Source organism: Halichoeres trimaculatus, unplaced genomic scaffold (genome assembly GCF_033239565.1).
Source record: "Halichoeres trimaculatus isolate MK-OKI-2021-1 unplaced genomic scaffold, fHalTri1.1 fHalTri1_scaffold_18, whole genome shotgun sequence".
NCBI classification, from domain to species: domain Eukaryota; kingdom Metazoa; phylum Chordata; class Actinopteri; order Labriformes; family Labridae; genus Halichoeres; species Halichoeres trimaculatus.
This window is the reverse complement of record NW_027437196.1, coordinates 880,837-907,633: the sequence shown is the minus strand read 5'-3', so window position 1 is coordinate 907,633 and position 26,797 is coordinate 880,837. Positions and strand designations below refer to the sequence as shown.

Sequence of the window (26,797 nt, the reverse complement as noted above, 5' to 3'; positions counted from 1 at the left end):
TAGCCTTTAGCTTGTATTTTTTGTCTTTAGCTTGTGATTTTTTAGCCTTTCGCTTGTTTTTGGGCCTTTAGCTTGTCATTTGGCCTTTATCCTGCTTTTTTTAGCCTTTAGCTTGTATTTTAGTCTTTAGCTAGTGTTTAGTCTTCAGCCCATGTTTTAGCCTTTAGCTCCTGTGTTTTAGCCTCTACCTTGTATCTTAGCCCCTAACTTGTGTTTTACCATTTAGCCTGTGTTTTAGCTCTTAGCTTGCGTCTTAGCTTTTAGCTTGTGGTTTAGCCTTAAGCTCGTGTTTTAGCCTTTAGCTTTTGTCTTAGCCTCTAGCTTGTGTTGTAGCCTTTAGCCCATGTTTTAGCCTTTGGCTCCTGTGTTAGCCTTTAGCTGGTGCTCTATCTCTCTCCTGTTTCTCTTTCTTCTGATCTTCTGTCCTTTTTCTGTCTGACAGTTAGGCTCCAGTCTCCACCATCACTACAAAATTAATCACAGAAATCATTTTCAGTAGAGAAAAACACAGATCTCTCTTCTCTCTGCTAAACTCCATCAGTCGGTGTGGTGTTGTCATGGAGACTTAGCCGTGCTGTAAATCAGTCTGGTCCTGCTCGATCTGATTAGGAAGCTAATGAGTAGCATTTAGGAATAACCTGTATTGATGCTGATAATCTGATTTTGTGGATTAGGATCAGGCAGATATCTAGAAGAGAAACTTTTTCAGGATCACTCAGGAATACTCACAGAGCCTTTCAGTCACTGTAGCATCTCTTGCTTTCTTTTGCGGTTTTAAATGACACCGAGATGATTCAGTTCACACGTTGGAGTAATCTGCACTTTGTGTCAAACTGAATTATAACATCACCACAGTAATCTGAGTTTGAGCGACCACCTACGAGCGAAGCATGCAGGCGCAGCTGATCATGCTGATGTCAGAGGGCGACCACTTCACGAAATCTGACAGAGAGAGAATCAGCGCTGAGTCAAAGACGCTGAGCAGCAGCTGACGAACGAGGAGAGCTTCCAGTTATTACTGTGGTTTAAAACCAGTATCAGAGCGCTCCTCATCCAGTCAGAACAGCCTAACCAATCCTCCTACTGCTAACACAACTTTTTAAAAAGGACTCAAACTTCTTTCAGTTTCTCATCAAACAGCGTCTCAGAGTTTCCCACCCTGAGGCTGAACCTGGGGTTGCAGCTGCTGCAGGTTGCACGATGTGGTTTTGAAGCTGCGTCATTAAAATCTGGAGCAAAGCGTGAGCTGAGGGCACAGAGTTTAAACAAAGATTTCCACTCCAACACTCAGTCATTCACATTTTCAGAGCGTCTTCAGGGAAACTTTATATCTAATCTCTCAGAGAGCGTCTGAGGGATGACATGTCCTCAGGGGGAAACTTCACACTGCAGACTTTTGTTTCATACTCATCTGATCTCAGGGACCAGTCACCCTGACTCACTGAAAGCTTCTCCTTTTTCACAAACACAGGCTGATAGGAGTTTGACTAAACTAAACCATGCGTAAAAAATCCTCCAACGTTTCACTGCAAGCAAACACAGACCCAGAACATCCGATTCCTCCGTGCACGAGCGTCCCCACTCTGAGAATCTGCAGCAGAGCGAACGTGGCGCTGAACGTGGCGTCCTGTGACTCAAACCCCCCCGTCCCGGATGGAGACGGTCTGCTGTCACCTCCTCAGAGCCTCATTAGAGCGCAGAGAGCCTCCACTCACCATAAAGCAACATCACAGCGCCCCGCTCAGCAGGAGCGGCTGACACACATCCTTCAGGCAAACACACACATACACACACACACTCCTGCAGCACAGTCTGATGACATATTCAGTTTGTGAAGCCTTTAAACAAACAGGTTCGTTTGTTTTTGCTCCTCTGTGATAGCTGTGTCATCCTGTTCCTCTGCCTGACTTTCTTTATCTGTCTCTTCTGTCACGGTGACATTCAGCAGCTCGATGTGCTTCGACCTCTGCTCTTATCGTTTCTCCTCCAAGGAGTTTCTCCTGTTTATAAACCTTCCTAGACGTACGTCTACAGAGAGAAACAACATGTTTTAAAAGTTTTCTACCCAATCTAGTCTAGTTTGAGACCTTGGTGTTTAAGGGCAAGTTCACCCAAAGTGAAAAACCTGTTTTATCTGTTTGTATGTTCCTTACACCTGTGTCAGATCCATCCTTTCACACGTGTGTTAGCCTTTGTCTTTGGCTCATGTTTTAGCCTTTAGCTTGTGTTTTCACCTTTAACTCGTGGTTTAACCTGTAGCTTGTGTTTTGACCCTTAGCTCATGCTTTAGCCTTTCGCTTGTGTTTAAGCCTAAAATCTGTGTTTCTGCGTTAAGCTCGTGTTTTAGCCTCTATCACTTTTTTTTAGCCTTTTGGTTGTGTTTTAGCCCTTGGCCTATCTTCTGGCCGCTTAGCCTGTGTCTAGACCTTAGTCTGTATATTTGCCTTTTTGCTGTGTTTTAGCTCATGTTTTAGCCTTTGGCTCGTGTTTTAGCCTTCAGCTCATTCATTAACCTTTGGCTCATGTTTTAGCCGTAGCTTGTGTTTTAGCCTTTAACCTGTGTTTAAACCTTTAGCTCGTGTTTTACCCTTAAGCTCATGTTTAAGCCTTTAGCTTGTGTTTTAGCCTTTATCTCATGTTTTAGCCTTAGCTCGTGTTTAAGCTTTTAACCTGTGTTTAAGCCTTTAGCTCGTGTTTTAGCCTTTAGCCTGTGTTTTAGCCTCAGCTTGTGTTTTAGCTTTTAGCTTGTGTTTTAGCCTTTAACCTGTTTTTAAACCTTTAGCTCATATTTTAGCCTTTAGCTCATGTTTTAGCCTCAGCTTGTGTTTTAGCTTTTAGCTCGTGTTTTAGCCTCTAGCTCATGTTTTAGCCTTGCGCTCGTATTTTAGCCTTTAGCTCATGTTTTAGCCTTAGCTTGTGTTTTAGCCTTTAACCTGTGTTTACGCCTTCAGCTCATGTTTAAGCTTTTAGCTTATGTTTTAGCCTTGTGTCTCTTCCGTCACGGTGACATTCAGCAGCTCGATGTGCTTCGACCTCTGTGCTCATCGTTTCTCCTCCAAGGAGTTTCTCCTCTTTGTGGTGGTCTCAGAGATGTTTAAACCTTCTTAGACGTACGTTTACAGAGAGAAACAACATGTTTTGAAAATTTTCTACCCAACCTAGTCAAGTTTGGGACCTTGGTATTAAAGGGCAAGTTCACCCTTTTTTGTATCTGTTTCTTAGACCAGTGTCACTTTCATTCTTGAACAGTGGTGTGCACAAAAACAGGTGAAGTTTTACCCTTTCATGGTCAAAAAGTTAAAAAGCTAAGCTAAAGTGCCGGCTTGAGGAGCTAAAGCAGAATAACTGCCCAGTTAGTTGGTTAAAACATGATAAACACGTCTTCAGGTTGAGCTTTGTGCCCTACAGAATAAGTTTGCAGCTAAAATTTGACTGAAAAAAACTGCTTTTATTATTTTTTATTGTTTAAAACTAAAAAATATATTTTTTCTTATTTTTAACAAATTAAAGAGAATTCCATTTTTTATTCACTGAGGTAAACTGTGCAAAACAAAATTTGTCCTTTTTTTAAGAGTAGAAGTTAATTTTTATTTTATCTTGAATAACAGAATAAATTAAAAAAAGGTTTTTTCTAAACAAATCTCACATCAAAGTTGCTAAATGAATGATACAAATAAACAAAATTTATTTAAAAAAATACTCTCAGGTTTGCATGTGGTCCAAGTTAGCGATTTACATGTTTTTGTTTTTTTTTCTTTAAGGAAAAACCGCCGCCTGCTGTTTAAAGGGCATTACAATTTTTTTTCTAATCTTAAAACTCTGTGCACGCCACTGTTCTTCAAAAGCAGAAATTTGCAACATTCTCAAATTACCACAGAGAGTATCCGCTTCACCTGCAAAAAAAGGAAGTTTTTCATTCCTGAATCTGAATATTTAAGTCTAATAAAGTGTTTTTCTAGATAATCAGCACGTCTGAAGGTTAACAGCTTTAAAATGATGTTTGATCATCATCAGACTCACAACAAACACTTCTTTAGGGAAATGAAACTCATTCCCAGCCTCAGCTTTGTAATCTGAACGAGAAGACGCCACAAACCTCTGATCTGAGCTTAATTTACGGGTTTCTCAGAGCGTGAACGGTTTGATTTAACACGAAACAGATCACACTGAGCTGAGCCGAGGATCAGAGACAGAAAAACAAACAAGTTCAACAAGTTTAAAAAAATATACAAGAAACTTTAAAGAAAGTTAGAGGAAAGAAGAAAACCTCACCCTGCCGTCCTCTCCTCTGCTTCAGACTGACTGCAGCCGCAGCAGACAGGGTGTGTGAGTGAGTGTGTGTGTGTGTGTGTGTGTGTGTGTGTGTGAGTGTGTGTGTGCCTATGAGCCCTGCTGAGCTCTCACTTCTGCTTTGCTTGTCAAATCCCTGCAGGATATGTGTGTGTGTGTGTGTGTTATTGTGTGAGTGTGTGGTGTTTGTAAGTCAACATTTAAACCACTTCCTGTGCAGTGCATCTGTAAAAGAGGAAGGGGCGGAGCCAAGGCAGCAGACTTCCTTCCTTTACCGCTCACAATACAATGATCATAGTATTAAAAAATGTAGGAGGCGAACGTCTACAAGGTGTGTGTGTGTGTGTGTGTGTGTGTGTGTGTGTATGTGTGTGTGTGTGTGTGTGTCACCTTGTCCCCCTCTGAGTCCACCTCCATAGACCTCGGTCTCAGCTTAATGGGCTGGTCTTTGAAGATGTCCCCAAAGCCGAACCCTCGGACCTGGAGGAGGCAGATTAGATCACAGATTAAGAAAAGCGAGGTGTGGGCGTGAGATGAAACTCAGAGAGAACGCTTTGGTTTTAAAACCCGCCCCCCTGCTGGCTCTCAGAGCGGGCCCGTTTGGACCTTGGTGTGTTGCGTGGTGGGCGGCAGCTGCTGCTCTCAGCTCAAACCGTCTGAGTGGGTTTACGGGGAGTTTTTGCAAATTTCCTCAGCGGAGAGAATTCAAAGAGCCCGCAGTTGTTACCAATGCTCTGTGCGTCTCTGGGGAGCCGCGCCGCACAGCTGTGAAATCTGTTTTCTGCCCTGGAGGACAGCGAGCTGCTTTCTGCGTCCTGACTCTGTTTGTGTCTGAAACAGGCTGAAAAACACCATGAGCAGGAAAAACACAGGAGCTGAGAATGCTATGAGCCTGTCCCTGTTTTACATATTCATGTTACTGCAGCAGAGCATGACTGTGGCTTTGAATGTGCAATGCATCCTGGGACATGTAGGCGTTACTTCATTAAGAAACATCATAATGCTCCAAACAGATTTCCCTTCTGATTCGACTCACTGCATCACTTCTTTATGACTCCTACCTCGATTAGATTAGAATAAGAAACCATAAACATGATGCATTAACTACGAAACTTAACGGGCAACACGAGTTGATATGTTACAACATAAAGCAGTTTGATAAGATTGTGTGTCAACTTCAAGCAACAACCTAGAAATATGAGACGATGCTGAAGTGCCGCTTGAGGCTGGCTCCAAAGGTACCTGAAGTCACAAACACACCAAAACAAAAAAAGCTGTTTACAAAGCAGAAATTAACCTATTTAAAGCCTCGTTCAAAAAACGTCTCCTGTCTGAATCACTACTTTCACAATCAAGATCACGAGCTCGCCCAATCAGAAGCACAGCTCAGCTCAAGTGGGCGCTCTATGGCTGTACTCAAAGCCCTGTCACTTCCAATACGGCCATGATAGCCAATCTGCTTCAAAAATCAGTTTCAGAAACAGGCGGGTGAGCGGGATTCAGTACAAAGGAATTAAAATTTTGCCACTGTCAGTAAAAAATATTTAGATCCGTGTTTTTATTTCAGATAGAAACTTGTGGCATGTTTTTAATAATTTGATTTTACGAAGAAATTTTTGTATTCCCAAATGTTGATACTTTAAACTAAGGCAACAAGTTTTAAGAAAATCCTTGAAAACTGTAAACGACAAGAAAGCCATGAAATTTTTCTCCTTACTGAATGACTTTAATTTTCTTTAAGTGAGCCCTTTGTTGTTGTTTTCTTTATATCTATTGAAGTAATTTCAAAATCAAATAGCTTCCTTTTCTTTTCCCTTCCTGTATGTTCATGTGGCTATTTCATTATACTTTGAATGGAATTGTTTCATCAGATTTCCTCAACCTAAAATGAGTTTGTATTATTTGATGTTAATATATGCCTTTTTTGTTTGGGTTGATAAAAAAGTTCAATTTAATAAAGAAATACAGGTGACTTCGGAAAGACTATGCCCATTAAATATTTAGTAGGGAAGATCAAGGGGTACAGGAAGTCGTGACTGAAAACTACCTAAAACGCAGTGACTTTCAAAATAAAACAAACCGTGTTAAAATCAGTTTGTATTTATCTTGACTACGACAACATACGGACATAAGGAGCGGAGCCAGACCAGGAGTCAACAGGTTTGAGGTTTTACAGCCCAACATGAATGAATGGAGAGAGACTTAACAATGGAGTGGGAAGCGCGGGAACTCATCGGTCGCGTGACTTCAGCTATCGGTCAACCGCAGCTAACACAAAATGGAGTCGAGCTGCGAACGTATCTGGTATATTGCGGCGCAAGCTTAAATTAGATACTGTATAAGTTACATTCAGGTGAGAAACAATATGATTCGGTTCCATTTTACACAAAGCAGACTTTTTTAAGGTATAAAAAGACCAGCACCTCCTGATCCCCTCGTGAAGAACAGTTTTCCCTTCATTTCTTGACGGTTTGATTTGAAGTTGAACGTGTGAGGAGGTCTGGAGCCGGGCTAGCTGTTGTACCTTCAGTTGCTAATACTGTAAAACGATGTCCTCCACTCAAAGCAGTTTGGTAACCACAGCCAAATCATGAAGCAAGTTAAAAAAAATCCAAGGAAAGTCCTAGAGGACAGCATAGTCCAGCATCGTCTCATATTTACAGACGCGAGGATGCTACTCGGCAATACACTGACGGTTACGTTATGATGTGTTCAGGGTCGGCTCGGTAAAATGACCTTCAGGCGACAATAACATGATGTATTCAAATGCTATTGTTTATTCTATTTTTTTTTCTTCAATACTATGAAACAGATATTGAACTTTGAATTAACGTCCATCCATCAGCCCTGATCTTTATTTTATTTTACATTATTTTCATGGTGGTTTTCGCCGTTTATATCTTGTTTTATTCCGTTCAGTTATGTTTTTAATTCTTCTAAACCACTTTGGAACCCAGTTTTTTTTAACAATATAATAATTATTATTATTTATCTGCTTGAAATTTAACATTTAAATTTTCATGCCAAATTATTCAACTAAATATCAAAATTAAAAACGTGACAAATTATTTCCCAGTGCTTTTCACCCTGAGTTTGTCTTTTAAACAAATAATAAAAAAAATTTTTTAAATGAGATTTAAAAAAAGACCTAAAATATTCAGGAATCAAAGCGATAGCATGAATATTAACAAACAAATACCGTAGCTAAAGCAGGAGTTGCTGTGTTATAGGCTGTTTAATATGATTTCATGTGTCACGTTTAACACCGTATAACATATTTTAATGTGAAAAGATAAAATGAAAAGTCATACCACAAAATAATATGGTACAATCAGGCACAGTACAGTGAGGTGTGCTACAGTTTAATGTGCTACGATAATAAATATTATGATATGATCCAATACAAAGGATGCTCTTTCATTTTTATCCCACAGGGAAATTAAGGACTCCAGTAATTCATACTCTTATATAACTCTGCAGATGGATTAATGATAAAAAAAAGACAAACGCTCCAGCAACAACCACAAAAAGTTTGACCCCTCACAACCAACCAACCAAGGTTTATTATTTCCCTTCATTAATAAGAGGAGGAAGAGAAGACCAGACTGAAGTCTAAATCTCTCCGGTGTTCGGTCAGAGGTTGGGGTGAGACCTACCTTCTTGGGCTGGATCTCTCCTGATCCTGTCTCTGAGCGGCTGTCGGCTCCATCGCTCTCGCTGCCCGGGCTGTCTTTACCTTTGATCAAACAGACAGACAGCAGGTGTAACTGTGCAGGTTCAAACATCAGGATTCATCACATCACACCCAGAGCGGCTTCGCTCAGCAGCCACTCACTGATGCGGTTGCTGCGCAGCTCCTCCTGCGACGCGTCCAGAGACGGCGTCTCAGACTCGGCCTGGATTTCTTTGGTGAAGTTGGAGGGAAACATTCCAGTTTTCCCGTTCAGAGATCCTTCCCACCAGCCCTCCTCCACCTGATCACCAACACAGAGATGTGAGGACAGGAAACCAAACAGCTGCTGGAGGATTTTTACATGTTTGAAGGACTGTAGAGTGTATGCAGGGTGGTTTCAGGGTTATTTCAGGGTTATTTGGCTTTTTGCTGCAGAGCGTCAGGAAAAAGCAGATTTGGAAAACTTCCATAAGAGTTCAAACAGAGGTTATGCAACAAAGCTGCAGAAAAGCTTCATTATGCAAGATATTTTAGAAACAATGCATTAGTCCCGGAGTCCACTGAGGTATTTATCGCAGCGTGGAGGTAACACGGGAGCAGAGGCGCTGTGATGTGTAACAGCAGGGTCTGGTAACACACATGGACAGCGCTGTCACGTCTTATCGCTCCACAGGCCGCGCAGACGTCCAGCGTGCTCCGTTACTCTGACAGCAGCTCTGCCTCTGCCCCTGCACCTTTACCCACAGAGACCATCCTGCATCCTCTATTTCTCTTTATTCTTCACACCTGTTTTTGGGTGCATTGAGCTCTCTGGGCCACCATACTTTTACCTTATGACGTAAACCTCCCAGACTCACCTCGGCGATGATCTCGATGATGTCTCCTATTTTCAGCTCCAGCTCGTCTTCATGCTGAGGCACGTAGCTGAACGCCGCTTTACATCTCCGCCTGCGAATCTGCTCCCCTACAACACACACACACACACACACACACACACACACACGGTCAGTCTTCTCCCTCATACACTCCTCACAGTGTGTGAGCAGGCGTTCACTGACTCATTAAAGCCTCGGGTTGACCTCTGACCTTTGACCTTCTGATGAACGGACAGACTCTCTAACAGAGACACCAAATGCTTCACACTGCTCTTTAAGTTGTTGTGCTAACACTCATTAGCCTCCTCATTACTCCTGACTCACTTCAACCAGCTGGGCCACTTTAACACAGCCTGCAGTTCCTCTGCTGTCCACAGGGTGGCAGGCATCCTCATAGTAAACACAGAGCTGTGTCAGGGTGAGTATCTTATCTGGGTTTGAGTTCAGGAAGTGCTAAAAACATCTCTGGAGTCACAGAAACACTCAGTGAAAACACTCAGAGGAAAATTCACTGAGTGGAGCTTTTAAAGGTTTGTTTCTGGATGTTTGATCAGACGTTGAGTTATTAGATAAATGATGAGTGAAATAAACTAGAGATCTGAGTTTGGAGAATCAGCTTAAGACGTTAAGTGCTGTTTAAAGATGAAACACATGAACAAACAGGTCTCATTTCTACACGCTGTGTTAAAGTGACGCACACAGTTTTCACACTACGTTTGTGATTATATAAAGAAACCTGAACCATGCAAAGGTGAGAAGACTGTAAGCTGTGTGTGTGTGTGTGTGTGTGTGTGTGTGTGTGTGTGTGTGTGTGTGTGTGTGTGTGTGTGTGTGTGTGTGTGTGTGTGTGTGTGTGTGTGTGTGTGTGTGTGTGCACTTTAAAGGTAGAGGAAGTTGGAGGTGCAGGTGGTGAGATGGTGAAGTCAGATTATATTTAGTTCATAAACCACAAACATGTTAGGTTATATTTCTGTCTTTAAACAGAGAGGACAAAAAAGACTAAAGGACAAGGGACAGGGGACAGGGGACAGAGGACAGGGACATGGGACAGAGGACAGGAGACAGAGGATAGAGGACGGGGACAGAGGACAGGGGACAGAGGACAGAGGACAGGGGACAGAGGACAGAAGACAAAGGACAAAGGATAGAGGACGGGGACAGAGGATAGAGGACAGGGGACAGAGGATAGAGGACAGGGGACAGACGATAGAGGACAGGGGACAGAGGATAGAGAACAGAGGATAGAGGGCAGGGGACAGAGGACAGAAGACAAAGGACAGGGGACAGAGGAGAGATGACTGGGGACAGGGGACAGAGGACATATGACAGAGGATAGAGGACGGAGACAGAGGATAGAGGACAGAAGACAAGGGGACAAAGGACAGAGGATAGGGAACAGAGGACAGGGGACAGAGGACATATGACAGGACAGAGGATAGAGGATAGGGGACGGAGACAGAGGATAGAGGACAGAAGACAGGGGACAAAGGACAGAGGATAGGGAACAGAGGACAGGGGACAGAGGACATATGACAGAGGATAGAGGATGGAGACAGAGGATAGAGGACGGGGACAGAGGATAGAGGATAGAGGACAGGGGACAGAGGATAGAGGATACAGGACAGGGGACAGAGGACAGAAGACAGAGGATAGAGGACGGGGACAGAGGATAGAGGACAGGGGACAGAGGATAGAGGACAGGGGACAGAGGACAGAGGATAGAGGACAGGGGACAGAGGATAGAGGATAGAGGGCAGGGGACAGAGGACAGAAGACAAAGGACAGGGGACAGAGGAGAGATGACTGGGGACAGGGGACAGAGGACATATGACAGAGGACAGAGGACAAAGGACAGGGGACAGAGGAGAGATGACTGGGGACAGGGGACAGAGGACATATGACAGAGGACAGAGGATAGAGGACGGAGACAGAGGATAGAGGACAGAAGACAAGGGGACAAAGGACAGAGGATAGGGAACAGAGAACAGGGGACAGAGGACATATGACAGAGGACAGAGGATAGAGGATGGAGACAGAGGATAGAGGACAGAAGACAGGGGACAAAGGACAGAGGATAGGGAACAGAGGACAGAGGACTAAAGACAGGGGACAGAGGAGGACAGACAACTGACCTAGGACAGAGAACAGGGGACAGAGAACAGGGGACAGAGAACAGGGGATAGAGGATGGAGGATATAGGACAGAAGACAGAGGACAAAGGACAGAGTATTCTGTTTCTTTAGATAGGTTTTACTTTATAGAATTGATGATGTCATTACTTTGATGACATCACTTCTTTAACATTTTGCAGGCGTGTGGTTATTCTTTTATTTTTCATTATTTTTTTCCAATTACTGTTTAATGTTTAATGTATAACGAAGCAGAGCCACAGACCAGGAGCTCACGTGTTTTTTGTTCACCTCAGTTTTCTCTTCCCATCATCATCTGCTCAGTTTCATCCAGCATCATTTTCCTGTTTTGCCTTCACTGCACGTAAATTCGTTTTTAACCTTTGAGTATGGATAATAAACCCTCTGAACTGATCATTGGACCCTTTTGGATCTTTTGGACGTGTCAGAAAAAAGCAGAGCTTGTTGTTTAAAGCCAGCTGCAACACCCGGTTATTTCCCTGTAAACTGTAGCATCAACACACCAAGTCAAGTTCCCTGTTAGTGCAAATCTACTCAGCAATAAAACCTGATTCTGGTCCTGAAACTGTTGAAGTGTTGGTGAGTGCTTCCCTCTCAGACGTCTCTCTGTGAGGAAACTAAAGTCTGAGGTTTTGATCTGCTGCTCTGACCTTTCACTGTTATTCTCTCTGTCTCTGTTTGGATCGTCTGAGCTGCAGGTTTGAGCCTGAGGAAGGTGTCACACCGATAAAGACGAGTTCAGAGTAGTTTTAGTTTGATCAAAGATCACCCTGCAGCACAAACCAACACCTGCATGCTTCAGCTTCTTTACACCTAACGCAGGTCCAGGTGAACATCAAGTCTCTAAAGTTGGATCAAACTTCTGTCTGATGACCCCCTGACCTCCTCCTCCTCCTCTCTCAGAGTCTTTCCTTCCTGTCGTCGCTGATTCGCCGTGTGAAGCTTTAATCTGCGGCGCTCTGTTTGCGTCTTCATCCACGCTCTGTTTTGACGTCTGGATGAGTGTGGGCGTGCAGAGAGCAGGATGCATGTGTGCTTATTCCCAGATGGGCTGTGAACATCATGTGCACGCTCATATTTCTCTCTGTACCCTCAGTGTTGGTTTAGTGCTGAGATAAATGAGCTCTGCACCGCCCTGCGTGTGTGTTTCCATCAGGTGTGTGAACACAGCGAGCGGCGAGCAGCGAGCAGCGCCTGACCTAAATCCTCCCTCACACTAATAGGATCTGTGTGTGTGTGTGTGTGAGACACTGGAGACTTAAACCTGACGACGACCACAGAGAGTGTGACCCTCAGTGTTTGTGTGTGTGTGTGTGTGTGTGTGTGTGTGTGTGTGTGTGGAGTACCTCTCTTTCCTGGTCGTACGCCGGGGTCGGACACGGGGCTGGCCCTCCCGTTGGACAGCTCTGATCTGATCATGCCGGCCTGTCCTCCATCCCGCTTGGACTCTTTCTTTATCTCCTGCAGAGACAGAGAGAAAGGAGCAGGTGAGGAGGAGGAGCAGGAGGAGCAGGAGGAGGAGGAGGAGGAGGTGACAGAAACGGAAGTAGGGCAAGAGAGTGTCGACAAAACCTGTGCGCAACCAAAACATGAAACTGGATCGCCTCTTTGACCTGAAGTTTTCTGATCTTCCTGGCGGGCCTCAAACACCAAGGTCTGCCCATAGCTCCGCCTCCAGAAGGCCAGCCAATCAGAGTGAAGCCTCAAACAAAGTATTCAAGCATCCCTTGACTTCCCACTTTTTGGTTCCCTTCTGTTGGGGTCAAAAACACCTATTCAACCCCAGGAGGTGGAGCTAGAAACACTGCTGTCTGCTGATTAGTGGAAATAATCATCACTTCCTGTATGACAGCCGTAATAAGGAACAACACAAAACCCTGACATGTTTAAATCTACAATCCACTTCCTGTAGTGAACTTCCAGTTTGTTTGAAAACTGTGTCGCGTTTTTACTTCTTTGTTGGATTTATTACCTGCAACTATTAGCATCCAGCTCACACGCCGTCCAAGAAGGGCATGGTTGGCTGTGGAAACACAAACAAGATCAGGGTTTACTGATCCATACCATACCAAACTGGACTGATCCGTACCGTACCAAACTAGACTGATCCAAACCATACCAAACTAGACTGATCTGTACCATACCAAACTAGACTGATCTGTACCATACAAAACCGGACTGATCTGTACCGTACCAAACTAGACTGATCTGTATCATACCAAACTAGACTGATCTGTATCATACCAAACTAGACTGATCTGTACCGAAACAAACTAGACTGATCCATACCATACCAAACTGGACTGATCCGTACCGTACCAAACTAGACTGATCTGTACCATACCAAACTAGACTGATCTGTACCATACAAAACCGGACTGATCTGTACAGTACCAAACTAGACTGATCTGTACCATACAAAACCGGACTGATCTGTACAGTACCAAACTAGACTGATCTGTACCAAACCAAACTAGACTGATCTGTACCATACCAAACTAGACTAATCTGTACCGTACCAAACTAGACTGATCCGTACCGTACCAAACTAGACTAATCTGTACCGTACCAAACTAGACTGATCTGTACCGTACCAAACTGGACTGATCCATACCATACAAAACCGGACTGATCTGTACCGTACCAAACTGGACTGATCCATACCATACAAAACCGGACTGATCTGTACCTGCCAAACTAGACTGATCCATACCATACAAAACTGGACTGATCCATACCGTACCAAACTGGACTGATCTGTACCTTACCAAACTAGACTGATCTGTACCGTTCCTAACTAGACTGATCTGTACCGTACCAAACTGAACTGATCCGTACTGTACCAAACTAGACTGATCCGTATTGTACCCAACCGGACTGATCTGTACCGTACCAAACTAGACTCATCTGTACCCTACCAAACTAAACTGATCTGTACCATACCAAACTAGACTGATCTGTACCACACCAAACTAGACTGATCCATACCATACAAAACCGGACTGATTCATACCGTACTAAACCGGACTGATCTGTACTGTACCAAACTAGACTGATCTGTACCGTTCCTAACTAGACTGATCCTTACTGTACCAAACTGAACTGATCCGTACAGTACCAAACTAGACTGATCCATACCATACCAATCTGGACTGATCCGTACCGTACCAAACTAGACTGATCTGTACCGTACCAAACTGGACTGATGTGTACCGTACCACTTGGTGGAAATTTGTGTAAAACACCAGGGAAAGAAAAACCAGGCTCAGTGTGACCTGGGATGACACACAGGATGTGAAACCAGAGCCTAAAACGAGTCAAACCTGAACAATAACAACAAATAATCATGATTTGAAGACGTGCATGATGATGTTTTCCTCCATGTGACCACGGCGCGGTTTGATGAAGTTTTAAAATGATTATATGTGATTTCTTCCTGGTGATCCTGACTCTTCACTTGAAGACAAACCAGAGCTCTGACAAACACACACAGGAAATATCTTCCTCCTCCTCCTCCTCCTCTTGCTCCTACTGCTCCTCCTCTCTGTCCACATGACTCGCTGTCACTTGAATGAAGCATCACAAGACGCCATGCGAAACTGATCAAGAGCAGCACGGGGGGTGGGGTGGGGGGCTCGACCAGCTGACGACGAGCAGGGCGACGTCCTGGAACAGAGAAAGACGCACATGGAGCGGCTCGCCATGACGCTTCACATCCCTCTCCTACATTCATCATGACACTGTTTCATAACCTCGGCCTGTGGCGAATGCGGCCCAGTGAAGCAGACGGACCCAGGCACACTGACTCACAGACTCCAGCCCCTCACACACACACACACATACACACACACACACACACACACACACACACACACACACACACACACACTCTGGTTGTGTTTGGCCTGGTGCGGTGTGAAAGCCTTAATGAGCCTCTGAGATCCAAAAATACACGTGAGGAGGATGTTTCCTAGACGACAGCAGAGGACCATCTCAGGCGAGGACCTGGTTTCTCTAAGACCAGGTCCAGGAGCTCTCTGTCACAAAGATCAGCTCTGGTCTGATGATGTTTCACCAAAGACTCCACATCCAGCAGAGAAGATTCACAGCCTCTGAAGCTGAGGAGAAAATCTGACTCTGATAACAGGAAGTGACAGATTAACCCTGGAGGACAGAACAGGAAGTGCATCCCTGAACCAAAACATCAAGACTGAATAAAACAGTCCTACTTTATTTATGATGCATATTTAAAAAACACTAGAGAGGGGTGGAGCTGCTTTTCAGGCTTTAAGTCAGACTCAGTTCAAGTTTATTTTTCTCCTTCCTGTGTTTTAGAAACTCTTATTTCAGCTGCTGTCTCTTTAAGGCTCCTCCCACAGCCCCCTTCACTCTGATTGGCCAGTTCTCTGGAGGTCTGTCAGGGGGCGGAGCTATAGGCAGACCTTGATGTTTGAAGCCCGCTGCCCCTCTAACATGACATGAACCAGTTAGAAGATCCTCATGTGATGACATCATCATTTCAGGAAGTCTCGTTAAGATTTCGTCAGAATCTTGTGAAGACCCAATTATGATCATAGACTGTAAAAAAAATGGACGTCCGCTTACTCAAAGTGAGGTCTCCACAAAAACTGCTCCCCCTGGTGGCTGGCTGCAGTATAGGTAAAAAAAAATCCATCTCCCCAGTCATTCCAGATGGGCTGTGGTCAAACTTTAAAAAAAAAATTAATCCACCTGGTAGAAATGTTTCTCACGTCTGATTGTTGTGGTGATTTGAAGATATCATTTGGCTGTCTTGTATACAAGTCCTCTTTTTTCTGAAAAAGTTTTGTTTTCTTTAGTTATACGAGGTTAAAAACGAGGTTTTGCGTAACGTTTAATGATGATTGACAGCTGACGTTCTCGTGTATTCTTTGGGGGGATTGTAAAATATGTCAGGAGGTAGAGTCAGGAAGTGATTAGACTCTCGAAAGAAAAAAAAACAATATCATTTTTGTCACCCAGCAGTTTGGCTTCAAAACTGTACAATGATAAATGGCAGAGCCACGTTGTCCACTCTTGTACAGTCTATGGTTATGATCTGATGTAGTTGTCTTGACGATCTCATGAACATCTCAAGGTTTATGTGTCTGTAATTGGCAAGAATGCAGAGAGAAAAGACCTTTTTTGATCATGTTCATGGCCACCCGGTAAAACAGAAATCTATCATGAAAATTTTCTTCTTTTTTTTTGAAGATTTTTATATTTTCAGAACATTTTATTCCAGTCTTGAAAATAATGAAAGAATCAGGAATGTCAGATATTTATCTTGTGAACTCCATAAAGTGAAGACAGAAAAAGAAAAACCTCTAAAGTTTTGAGGAGTTGTGTTGTGAAACATCCTCCTCGACCTTGCAGGGCTGATATTTGTTAAGATTGATTCCTCTGAATGAAGCCTTGAATCTTCTTTCCTCTCAGCCAAACACCTGAGGAGAGGATCTGGATCCCCCTTAGACCAGGACCCCTCCCTCTCTGAATCTTATTTTTCAGACCTGCTGGAGCGAGACGCTCGCTGTGACCTGAAAACCATCCTGAATTACTCATTAGACACACTGATTACAGAGCCAGCGCCTGACTCCACGGACATTAATTAGTTAGGATTACATTACTAATAGAAATTAGCTTCACTTAGCTTAGCTTCCTCAGAGGTGCCTTTGGATAAACTCAAAGCTTCTCTGAAAACCAGTTTACCACAAAGTCCAAACTTTAAACCAGAGTCAGGACTGATGCACATCTTTAAAAATATATTATAATATATTAAAAATATTCTTTAAAACAGTTTAAAAGTTGAATTAAGCTAAAATGTTAAAATAGAAATAAGACTGTAAGTAGATAAAATGAATAAAATAGAATAAAAAGAAATGAGGAAATGAAAAATTAAACTAAATAAAGAAGATTAGAGCTGCAGAATATCAAAGCAGAGCATCAGCCAATCAGCACGCTGATCATGAACCAGCGCTCTGTTTGCTAACGGCTCCCTCAGGTTCAGGGCTCTTCCTTGTTTTGTGAGTTAATGGTTTATTTCTTGTTTGCCTTCCTCTGTTTGTGGTTTCGAGAGCCACCGAGGAGTGAAAGTGTAAAAAAATCAGGAAGAAGAGAAACTGGATTCTGCAGTGAGAGTGAGAAACAAAGAGCGAAACTCTGCATGCCGTCACGTCCTGGAAACAGAAGCATTCACGCTCGCTCCGAGGCGTGCACGGCCTCACAGAGCGTCTGCAGAGGAACCAGAAACACTTTGAACTCTGGAGACTCCACCACGCACGAGGAAACCTGCACAGCGGCCTCCTGCAGCTCCCGCCGCCGCCGCTGCAGCGTCCTGAGAGGAGCTGTTTGTCTTCCTGCTGCATGGAAAGTGTTTCCCTGAGCCATCTGCTCCCCATCCAGGCTGCTGGGTGTAAATAATTCATCGATCTGAGTTTGGAGACTAATGATCGCACGGTTAAGCAGAAGGAATCGGGCGGACTCAGCTGTTCCTGGAGGCGTTTGGCGTCTTCTTGGAGCGCGTTCATGGTTTAATGTGAAGGTAGCTCAGAGGAAACACAGCTGAGAAGAGGAAGACGACGTGATTCATCATATCAGGGCAGGAAACACCTGCATACTGTACGCTGTGTGTGTGTGAGTGTGTGTGAGAGAAACTCTGCTGTTGACACCGCACAGCGCTAACGCTACACACCGCTCTGTGCGTCCCCCGTCAGCTGACCTCTGACCTCCTCCCCGAGTCACAGATAAAACCGAACAAAGCAGCCTGGACGCTGGACGCTGGTCGGAGTTTGAAGCAGAGGAATAATCTGTAAATCAGCGAGGAGGAGGCAGAAAAAGGGGAAATAAAGACGGAGCTCAGCTTTTAGAAAAAGCTTGTGTAACGACAGAAATTTGATTTCCCCCACGTTTCATAAGCTGCTTCCTCATTGCTCAACATCCAGCTCCAGCTTCAGCACAAGTCGTCTTTCAAATGACAGCTGTGACGGCTGATAGATTAATCTGAGGATCGTTTCTAATCCCTGCTCTTATTATTCAGACCAAAAAATGACAAACTCAGGGAAATACTTCGCTACTTTTTGCTACTTTTCTCATTGTTACTGTCTGGTCGGCTCAGTTGTTCAACCTTGGGTCTAAAGCAGACGAAGTAAACCTCCAACGTGTATTTTCTGACTCAGACTGAATAAAAACCTCTTTCCTCAGCCGTGTGACTTAGTTTGAAACTTTTTGGATTATAAAAACACTGAAGTTTCCGGACAAACTGCTAAAAAGAGCTAACTTCTGCATCCTCCCTCAGACTCAGCTCCTAACAATATCCCCGTGTGGTCGCAGAGATGATGTTAAAGTCGTTTCAGAGGATTGAAGAAGTCTCTGAGGACTTCCCTGATCTGGAGACACGTCAGCAGATTTCTCATCAAACGACGATTCAAGAGGGTTTGAAGATGTCATAAAGTGTGAAGTCCGAGCCAACGCTTGGAGGCTAAGTCATGAACACGCCTGACCACACTAACACCAGGCTGACTGCACGCTCCTATCAATCCCCACACGCCATATTATATCATATGATCCTCCTCTGGTTCATGTTGGGCTGTGAAACCACAAACCTGTAGACTCCTGGCTCTGCTCATTATGTCCGTTTGTTGTTGTAGTCAAAATAAAAGCCATCTGCTGTGACACAATTTGTTTAATTTTGAAAGTCACTGAATGATTAAAATGGTTTCCATGCACGATTTCCTGTCACATCTCCAGCATCCAGCAAAATGATCAATGCTAAGCAATTGGCACTTGTCACTAAGGGACTGCCACAAGTCATGGAGGGATTCCCATTAAGGAAGTAAGTGAGTTGTTGATGAGCAATTGGCTTAGGTCTCTGAGGGATAGGCATGAGACACTTAAGGACTGACATGTGTCACTTAAGGATTGGCACAAGGGACTTAGGGATTGCCAAAAGTCACTGAGGGATTGGCACCTGTTATTGAGGGACAGGCCTATGACACTAAGGGATTGATATATGTCACTGAGGGATAGGCGTGAGTCACTGACGGATTGCCACAAGTTTCTTACAGATTTCCAAAAGTCAGTAAGGGATTTGCACAAGTCACTGAGGGATTGCCCAGAGTTATTGAGAGTGTCCTAGAGTTGTTAATAGGCAATTGGCTTGGGTCACTGAGGGACAGGCATGAGACACCAAGGAATTGCCATAAGTCACTGTGGGATTGGCATGAGTCACTTGGGGATTGCCACAAGTCACTAAAGGATTGTCACAGGGCACTGAGGGAAAGGCATGAGACACTAAGGGATTGCCACAAGTCACTAATGGATCAGCACAAGTCACTGTGGGATTGGCACAGGTCACTAAGGGAATTGCACAAGTCACTGAGGGATTGCGACAAGTCACTGAGGGACTGCTACAAGTCACTAATGGATCAGCACAAGTCACTGAGGGATTGCTACAAGTCACTGAGGGATTGCGACAAGTCACTGAGGGACTGCTACAAGTCACTAATGGATCAGCACAAGTCACTGAGGGATTGCTACAAGTCACTAAGGGATTTGCACAAGTCACTGAGGGATTGCTACAAGTCACTGAGGGATTGCTACAAGTCACTAATGGATCAGCACAAGTCACTAATGGATCAGCACAAGTCACTGAGGGATTGCTACAAGTCACTAAGGGATTTGCACAAGTCACTGAGGGATTGCTACAAGTCACTGAGGGATGGCTACAAGTCACTGAGGGATTGCTACAAGTCACTAATGGATCAGCACAAGTCACTAAGGGATTGCCCAGAGTTATTGAGAGTGTCCTAGAGTTGTTGATAGGCAATTGGCTTGGGTCACTGAAGGACAGACATGAGACACTAAGGGATTGCCACAAGTCACTAATGAATCAGCACAAGTCACTAAGGGGTTGGCACAGGTCACTAAGGGATTTGCACAAGTCACTGAGGGATTGCGACAAGTCACTGAGGGACTGCTACAAGTCACTAATGGATCAGCACAAGTCACTGAGGGATTGCTACAAGTCACTGAGGGATTGCGACAAGTCACTGAGGGACTGCTACAAGTCACTAATGGATCAGCACAAGTCACTGAGGGATTGCTACAAGTCACTGAGGGATTGCGACAAGTCACTGAGGGACTGCTACAAGTCACTAATGGATCAGCACAAGTCACTGAGGGATTGCTACAAGTCACTAATGGATCAGCACAAGTCACTGAGGGATTGCTACAAGTCACTGAGGGATTGCTACAAGTCACTGAGGGATTGCTACAAGTCACTAATGGATCAGCACAAGACACAAAGGGATTGCTACAAGTCACTAAGGGATTTGCACAAGTCACTAAGGGTTTTGCACAAGTCACTAAGGGATTGCTACAAGTCACTAAGGGATTTGCACAAGTCACTAAGGGTTTTGCACAAGTCACTGAGGGATTGGCGCAAAGTCACTGGGGGATTGCCAAAAGTCACTCGGGGACAGGCATGAGGCACTAAGAGATTGCCACAAGTCACTGAAGAGTTGTCACAGGTCACTGAGGGATTGCCACGAGTCATTGAGGGAGTTATTAAGTTATCGATAAGCAACTGGTTTCAGTCACTGAGGGACTGGCACAAGTCACTTAGGGATTGGCATCTGTCTTTGAGAGACTGGCACAGGTCACTGAAGGACAGGCATGAGACACTAAAAGATTGACATGTGTCACTAAGAGATTGCTAGTAACCACTAAGGGATTGCCACAAATCACAGGGATTGGCACGAGTCATTGAGGGATTATCATGTGTCACTGAGGGATTGCCACAAGTCACTGAGGGATAGGCACAAGTCACCGATTGATTGGCATGAGTGATTAAGGGACAGGCATGAGACACTTAGAGAATGGCATTACTCACAATGTGATTGCCACAAGTCACTTAGGACGTGGTCACACCAGCAAACTGTGCGGTGCTTAAGCACGCTTCAGCCCTAAAGCACGTTTGGAATGGTCAGTGTGACCGCAACCGTGCGGTGCTTGAGCACGATTCATGTGTTTGCTGTGGCACGCTTCGGAGAGGTGGGCTTCGGCTTGGTTTACTTCATACAGGATCTCAAGCAACAGTCTCACGTCCTGAGAGTGAAGCTGATACTGAAGGGTTATAAACTGCAGTTCCTCAGGTGTCCACTTGAGGCAGAAGCACCAGAAAGCAGATACACACCCATTCAAACTTAATGCTAGATGTTACAGTCACTATGTTCATATGTCGCAGAGGTTAAATGAATACTGTAACACAGGCTCCAACACTGCCACCTGTGGTCACTCTGAGAACTGCAGCCTGGACTGCACAGTAAATATAGTCTTTAATAAACGCTCCAGTGAGACGCTCTGATGATCCATCTGTTGTTTCTCGATGATATCTGAGCATCAGCTGCTTTTAAATCTCAGATTAGCAGCTTGTTAGCCGCGGCTAATCCTGCTCAAATTACCACTCTGAGGGTTTAAAACTCAGAAACAGGGAAAATAAATGTGTGTGTGTGTGTGTGTGTGTGTGTGTGTGTGAGTGTGTGTGTGTATGAGAGAGACCTTCACCTCACGTTAGTTATCTGTGTGTGGGGTCAGCTGTGACGGGGGGGCTGTGTGCATACCATCACTTCCTGTTCCTGGCTTGAGACCTGCCTGACCAACATCCCCCGCTTCCTACACACACACACACACACACACACACACACACACACACACACACACACACACACACACACACACACACACCAGCATTACTAAGCTTAATGTCACTGATTCCCATAACCGCAGTCTTGTGACAGACCAGTCTGGTATTACTGCATTACTCACAGCCTCCCCCTGCTTCTCACACACACACACACACACACACACACACACACACTCACACACACACACATCATCACAGGCCCATTGTCCGGCTCCCTGACGCTGAATGAGCGCTGTGGCGGTCGGTCAGCACAAATAAAGCCTCTCTGCACAGTCACAGCTGACAATAGACGCACTTCTTCAGCACATGTCGCTCTGTCTCTACTTCCCCTCGCCGTACAGTAAGCCACACACTTCCTCCTCCTCCTCGTCATCACCACAAACACACACACCGCTCCTCTACACCTCACAGGCTCCAGCTGACTCTTCTTCATTCCCACGCCTACAGAGATACTCTCCTGTGAGCCAGCTGCATGATGGGATTGGAAACAGATCCATCAGACGGAAACTTCTCCATCAACAGCTCACAGAAGAGGCTCAAAGTATGAACAATCATCTGGGTTTAAAATCTGAGGAAGATAATCCTAATCTCCCTCAGATTAAAGAAGTAAAACAGCAGAAAGTGACTCAGAGAAGTCAGAGTCGTACCAGCGTCTCTGCAGCTTCCTGCTCCTCACAGCCTGGCGTGGAGGTGTCAGCGTCTGAAGGTGTTAGGGTGGAGCCGTCACAGTTTAATGTGACTGAATCAACTCACGAGGAGCCTCCCCCACTGCACTCCATTCCTGCCAAAGTCACGACTGTTTGCTGTCCCCGGTCCACGGCGGAGCATCCAGATCCAAAGAGACAACAGACGAGTCCAGTCACAGACGGACGACTCGTCTGCTCAGCGTCTTCACGGCCAGTTTCAACAAAGAAGACATAAAAACATCAACAGTCTCTGACTCCTCTGTCACAGGATGTGTAACGCTTCGTCTTATGCCACTAAGTCTAAAATGTTTGCAGCGTTTCGGGATGAAACTGCACGGGGCACAAACACTTTAACAGCATCAGTGGATCACTGATCTTAACACGAGAAAAACTTTTCAACCAGCTGTTTCTGTGGGAATGCTAACACTTACAGCGCACAAAAGGAAGTGATAAAAGTTGGATAAGAATGAATCACATAAAGTATAAACGAATCCTGAGAAACATCAGAAGTTGACGAGCCGCCATTACTGTGGTGGACAAAGCCCCATAACCAGCAGACGTCTGAATGAAACAGAAACTGAAGTATTTTTGTTTTATCACATGGACAGAACAGGAATGCCCGAGTTTTTAATCTAAGTGAGGAGCACAGGGGCTGTGATACGGTGATCTTAGATCACACACAAATCATAGAACAGGCAGTAGTGCACATTCTATCTCTTTTTGTGTCAAATCATCGTTGTAGGTCGCCGCAGTCCCAGTGCAGAGCCCACGCAGGCAGCCAGACCCAGAACTCTATGAAAAATGCCAGGCAGCATCAAATTACAGGAAACTTAAAAAATTTCAAAAATTTGAAAAAATTTCCATAAAAAAAGTCTTAACAAATTTGCAAAAAAATAAAAATAAAAAATTGTTTTTGCAAATTCAAAAATGTGCAAAAATACGAAAAAATTTGCATTTTTTAAAATTTAAAATACTTTTTTAGTTTAATAAACTTGCAATTTTTTTAAAAACACCTGAATTTTGAAAAACACATATACATATTTTTTTGGGAAATTCTAATTTTTGCAAAAAAAATAAATAAATAAAATCAAAAATAAAATTGGAAAAACATTTCATTGATTTTGAATTATCGCAAGTTTGCAAAAATTTTAATTATTTTTGAAAGAATACTTGAAATTGATTACATAATTCAATACTTTGCTTAGCTCATCATTTTTGCTGTTTGCTAATGTCTTGCAATTATTTTGGAATTTTTTAATTTAAAAAATTTATTAGTTTAATTTGCAAAAAAAAAATAATTTTTAAATACCTGAATTTTGAAAACACATACATTATTATTTTGGAAATTTAAACATTTGTAAAAATATAAAATAAATGTAAAAAAAAAAAAAGATTTTAAAAAACAAAATTAAAAATTGCCATAATTTTTGAAATTTAAGAAGTTTGCAAAACATTTTTAAAATTTTGAAAGAATGCTTGAATTTGATTACATACGTTGATACTTTGCTTAGCTCAACATTTTTTGCTGTTTTGCTAATGTTTTGCAATTGTTTTGATTTCAATTTTTTTTTAGTTCAATAAATTTAAAAATTTTAAAAATAACTGAATTTCAAAAACACATAAATATTTATTTTGGAAACTGTAAAAAAAATTGCAAAAATAAAAAAATATGAATTATTAATTTAAAAAAATTAAAAATTGTCATCTTTTTCGAAATTTAAGAAGTTTGCAAAAATTTTTAAAAATTGAAAGAATGCTTGAATTTGATTACATACATTGGTATTTTCGCTTAAATCATCGTTTTTGTTGTTTGCTTGTGTCTTGCCACATATCAAGCCTGTATATTAATCCAGCACGTTGTCAGTTAAAAGAATCCATCCACACAGAATTAAAATCTGTATTTTCTTCCAGATTAGCCAATTTGTAGAAAATGCTTTTCTGCAGGTACAACATTTCCTTAGTGGCCTGTATGCCTCCTCTTAAATCTTCTGAGGCGACCTGACGAGCTGAGAGGTGAAAACATGTGCAAGCATCCAGTGACGTGCATGAACCAGCACACGCTAACATGCACAGGTTTGCTTTCCAGTAGTGTCTGTATGTTACCAAAGAAAGAAACAGAAAGAGAGAAGAGCTGCTGGCTGCAGACCCAGTCTGTGGGAGGTTTGTCTCAGCAGTAACCTAAACTCAGCTCAGTCTCACCCACTTCTCACTTTAACCCCAAACGCTCTCCGCTCTGTTCTCAGAGACATCAAACCCTCACCGGGGAACGATCTGTTTCCTTTTTCCATAAATAGCAGCAGAAAACACCCCGAGCACAGCAGCGCTGCAGTGACACACTCTGATCTGCATGTGTGCTGCGCTGCTATTTACAGACGGCCTGTTGTGGTTTCACCAAGACGCTGAGGAGGAGACGCCGAGGAGGAGACGCTGAGGAGGAGACAGAAGGAGGGAGGAGAGGATGATGGTTACTCACTCTGACAAAGTTATCAGGGAACAGCCCCCTGCGTCCGCCCAGCTCGCCCTCCCACCATCCTCCATCGTCTCGCCGTATGTTCACGATGATGTCGCCCACCGTCAGGCTCAACTCATCGTCCTGCTGAGCCTCATAGTCGAACTCCACCACGGCCTCCACTAGGAGAGAAACACAGACAGGGTCAGTTTGTGTTTGAGCAGCTTTATTTACTGACTCCAACAGGAAGTGAGAGAGGTAAACACACGCAGCAGATCCTCATCGACGTGTCGCTGTGATTAATCTGGCTCAGAGCTGAAACTGAACAGTTTGGATCATGTGCAGGTTATCAATACAACATGTTAGACGCTGAGAAACCTCTGTTTCAGGTTCCACTTTCAGAGAGGAAACCTGCTTTCACTGATTATAGCTCCATGAAATTCACCCAGAGCAGGAGCTAAAGTGATGCTAGCAGTCAGTGCATGGTGACGACGTCTTCACCACCTCCTGAGGCCAGAGTTACGTCCTTTAGTTTCCCAGCAGGTGGTCAACAACACTTCCTCTCATCCATCCCTACAGATGATTACATAACGCTCAGTGTCTTCACGCTCTCTGAGTCACATTAATCTGTTTCTACCTCAGCCTGACCACTCCTCCAGCCTCAGGGGATCTGGTTTGTGAAATACTCTTTACAGCCTGACAGAAAGCACTTCACCTGACGACCTGTCAACGAAGGAAAAGAGCAATCTCTGCGGTTTCTCTGTCCTGACTTCAACCTGCGATGGCACAAGAGCAAAGTCTTTCACAAGCCCGAGCTAAAAGCCAAAACTCATGAGAACAACCAGCAGAGAGGAAGAGCTGGATACGAGTGATAAACTGTCTTTATATTCTGTCATTAGAGGAGAAAGCCTCTGCATTAAGAGCTATTTTATATCCTTTTATATCACGGTCTGGGTGAATACTGGATTCTGATTGGCTGCAGGGCATTCGTTAAAAAGTATTGAAGAACACCAACAGCCTGATTGGTCTGAATTATTGTGCTAGCTCAAACGCTGGTTGGTAACCGTTCTACAGTTTCATTTATCAGACGATTTGTCCGAAGCGACGTACAACACAAGCAAGAATTTAGACAGGAGGAAAAACCTCATTAGTGCGACAAAGTGCTACAAGTTATTTGGCTGCAGGTGCTGCCATTAAGAGCAAGGAGAGTTTTTGCTTTGTTTTTTGTTTTATCTCCATGTAGAATAATGTTTCCAAAACTAACCACAGTTTGAGATTTCCAAAATGAAATTAAAGTGTTTTCAAAATTCAGGTATTTTTGAAAATTTGGCAATTTATTAAACTTTTTTTTTTTAATTAAAACAATTGCAAAAAAAATTAATTAAAAAATCGAGAAATAAGCAAACAGTAAACAATGATGAGCTAAGAAAAGTATCAATGTATCTATTCAAATTCAAGTCTTTGCAAACTCGTGAAATTTCAAAAATGATGAATATGTTGAATATTTAAAAAAATATGTTTTTATATTTTTTTTTTTAATTTTTGCCAATTTTTAAAGTTTCCAAAAAAATATGTTTATGTGTTTTTCAAAATTCAGGTGTTTTTGAAAATTTTTCAAAATTAAAAAAAAATTTAAATAAAAAAAATGTAAAAACTTCATTTTTGAATTTGCTAAATCAAATCAAATATTTGGCAAATTTATTAATTTAGACTTTTTTAATTAATTTCGCACATCTTTAAAAATGTTTAAGTTTCGTGAAATTTGCTGCTGCCTGGTGTTTTAATGTGTCCTTACATCTTCCACAGAGCTCTGCCTCAGTCTGGATTGGGACTTTGACGACCAATCAAATAGCTCATTGTTGACACGTCACATACTAAAACATTCAACATGGCTGACTGTGTTCGTGTCCCAGCACCTGGTTCTTAACGACAAAAGACGAAAAACCACAAAGAT

At 43.3% G+C, this 26,797-nt stretch overlaps 1 protein-coding gene across 4 annotated transcripts in view; it reads right to left on the bottom strand.

Annotated features, from left to right (window-relative positions):
* sh3kbp1 (SH3-domain kinase binding protein 1) overlaps positions 1-26,797 on the bottom strand; it is a 49,594-nt gene that overhangs the window by 13,643 nt on the left and 9,154 nt on the right. For 3 of the 4 annotated variants that reach the window (XM_074693473.1, XM_074693474.1, XM_074693477.1), the window contains exons 2-7: positions 24,868-25,025; positions 12,335-12,449; positions 8,821-8,927; positions 8,126-8,264; positions 7,947-8,026; positions 4,681-4,770 (exon numbers count right to left, since the gene is read on the bottom strand). In XM_074693473.1, the coding sequence (XP_074549574.1) occupies positions 4,681-4,770; positions 7,947-8,026; positions 8,126-8,264; positions 8,821-8,927; positions 12,335-12,449; positions 24,868-25,025 (689 nt within the window). The remainder of the gene's footprint in view (positions 1-4,680; positions 4,771-7,946; positions 8,027-8,125; positions 8,265-8,820; positions 8,928-12,334; positions 12,450-24,867; positions 25,026-26,797) is intronic. The other variant, XM_074693476.1, reaches the window with a different exon arrangement.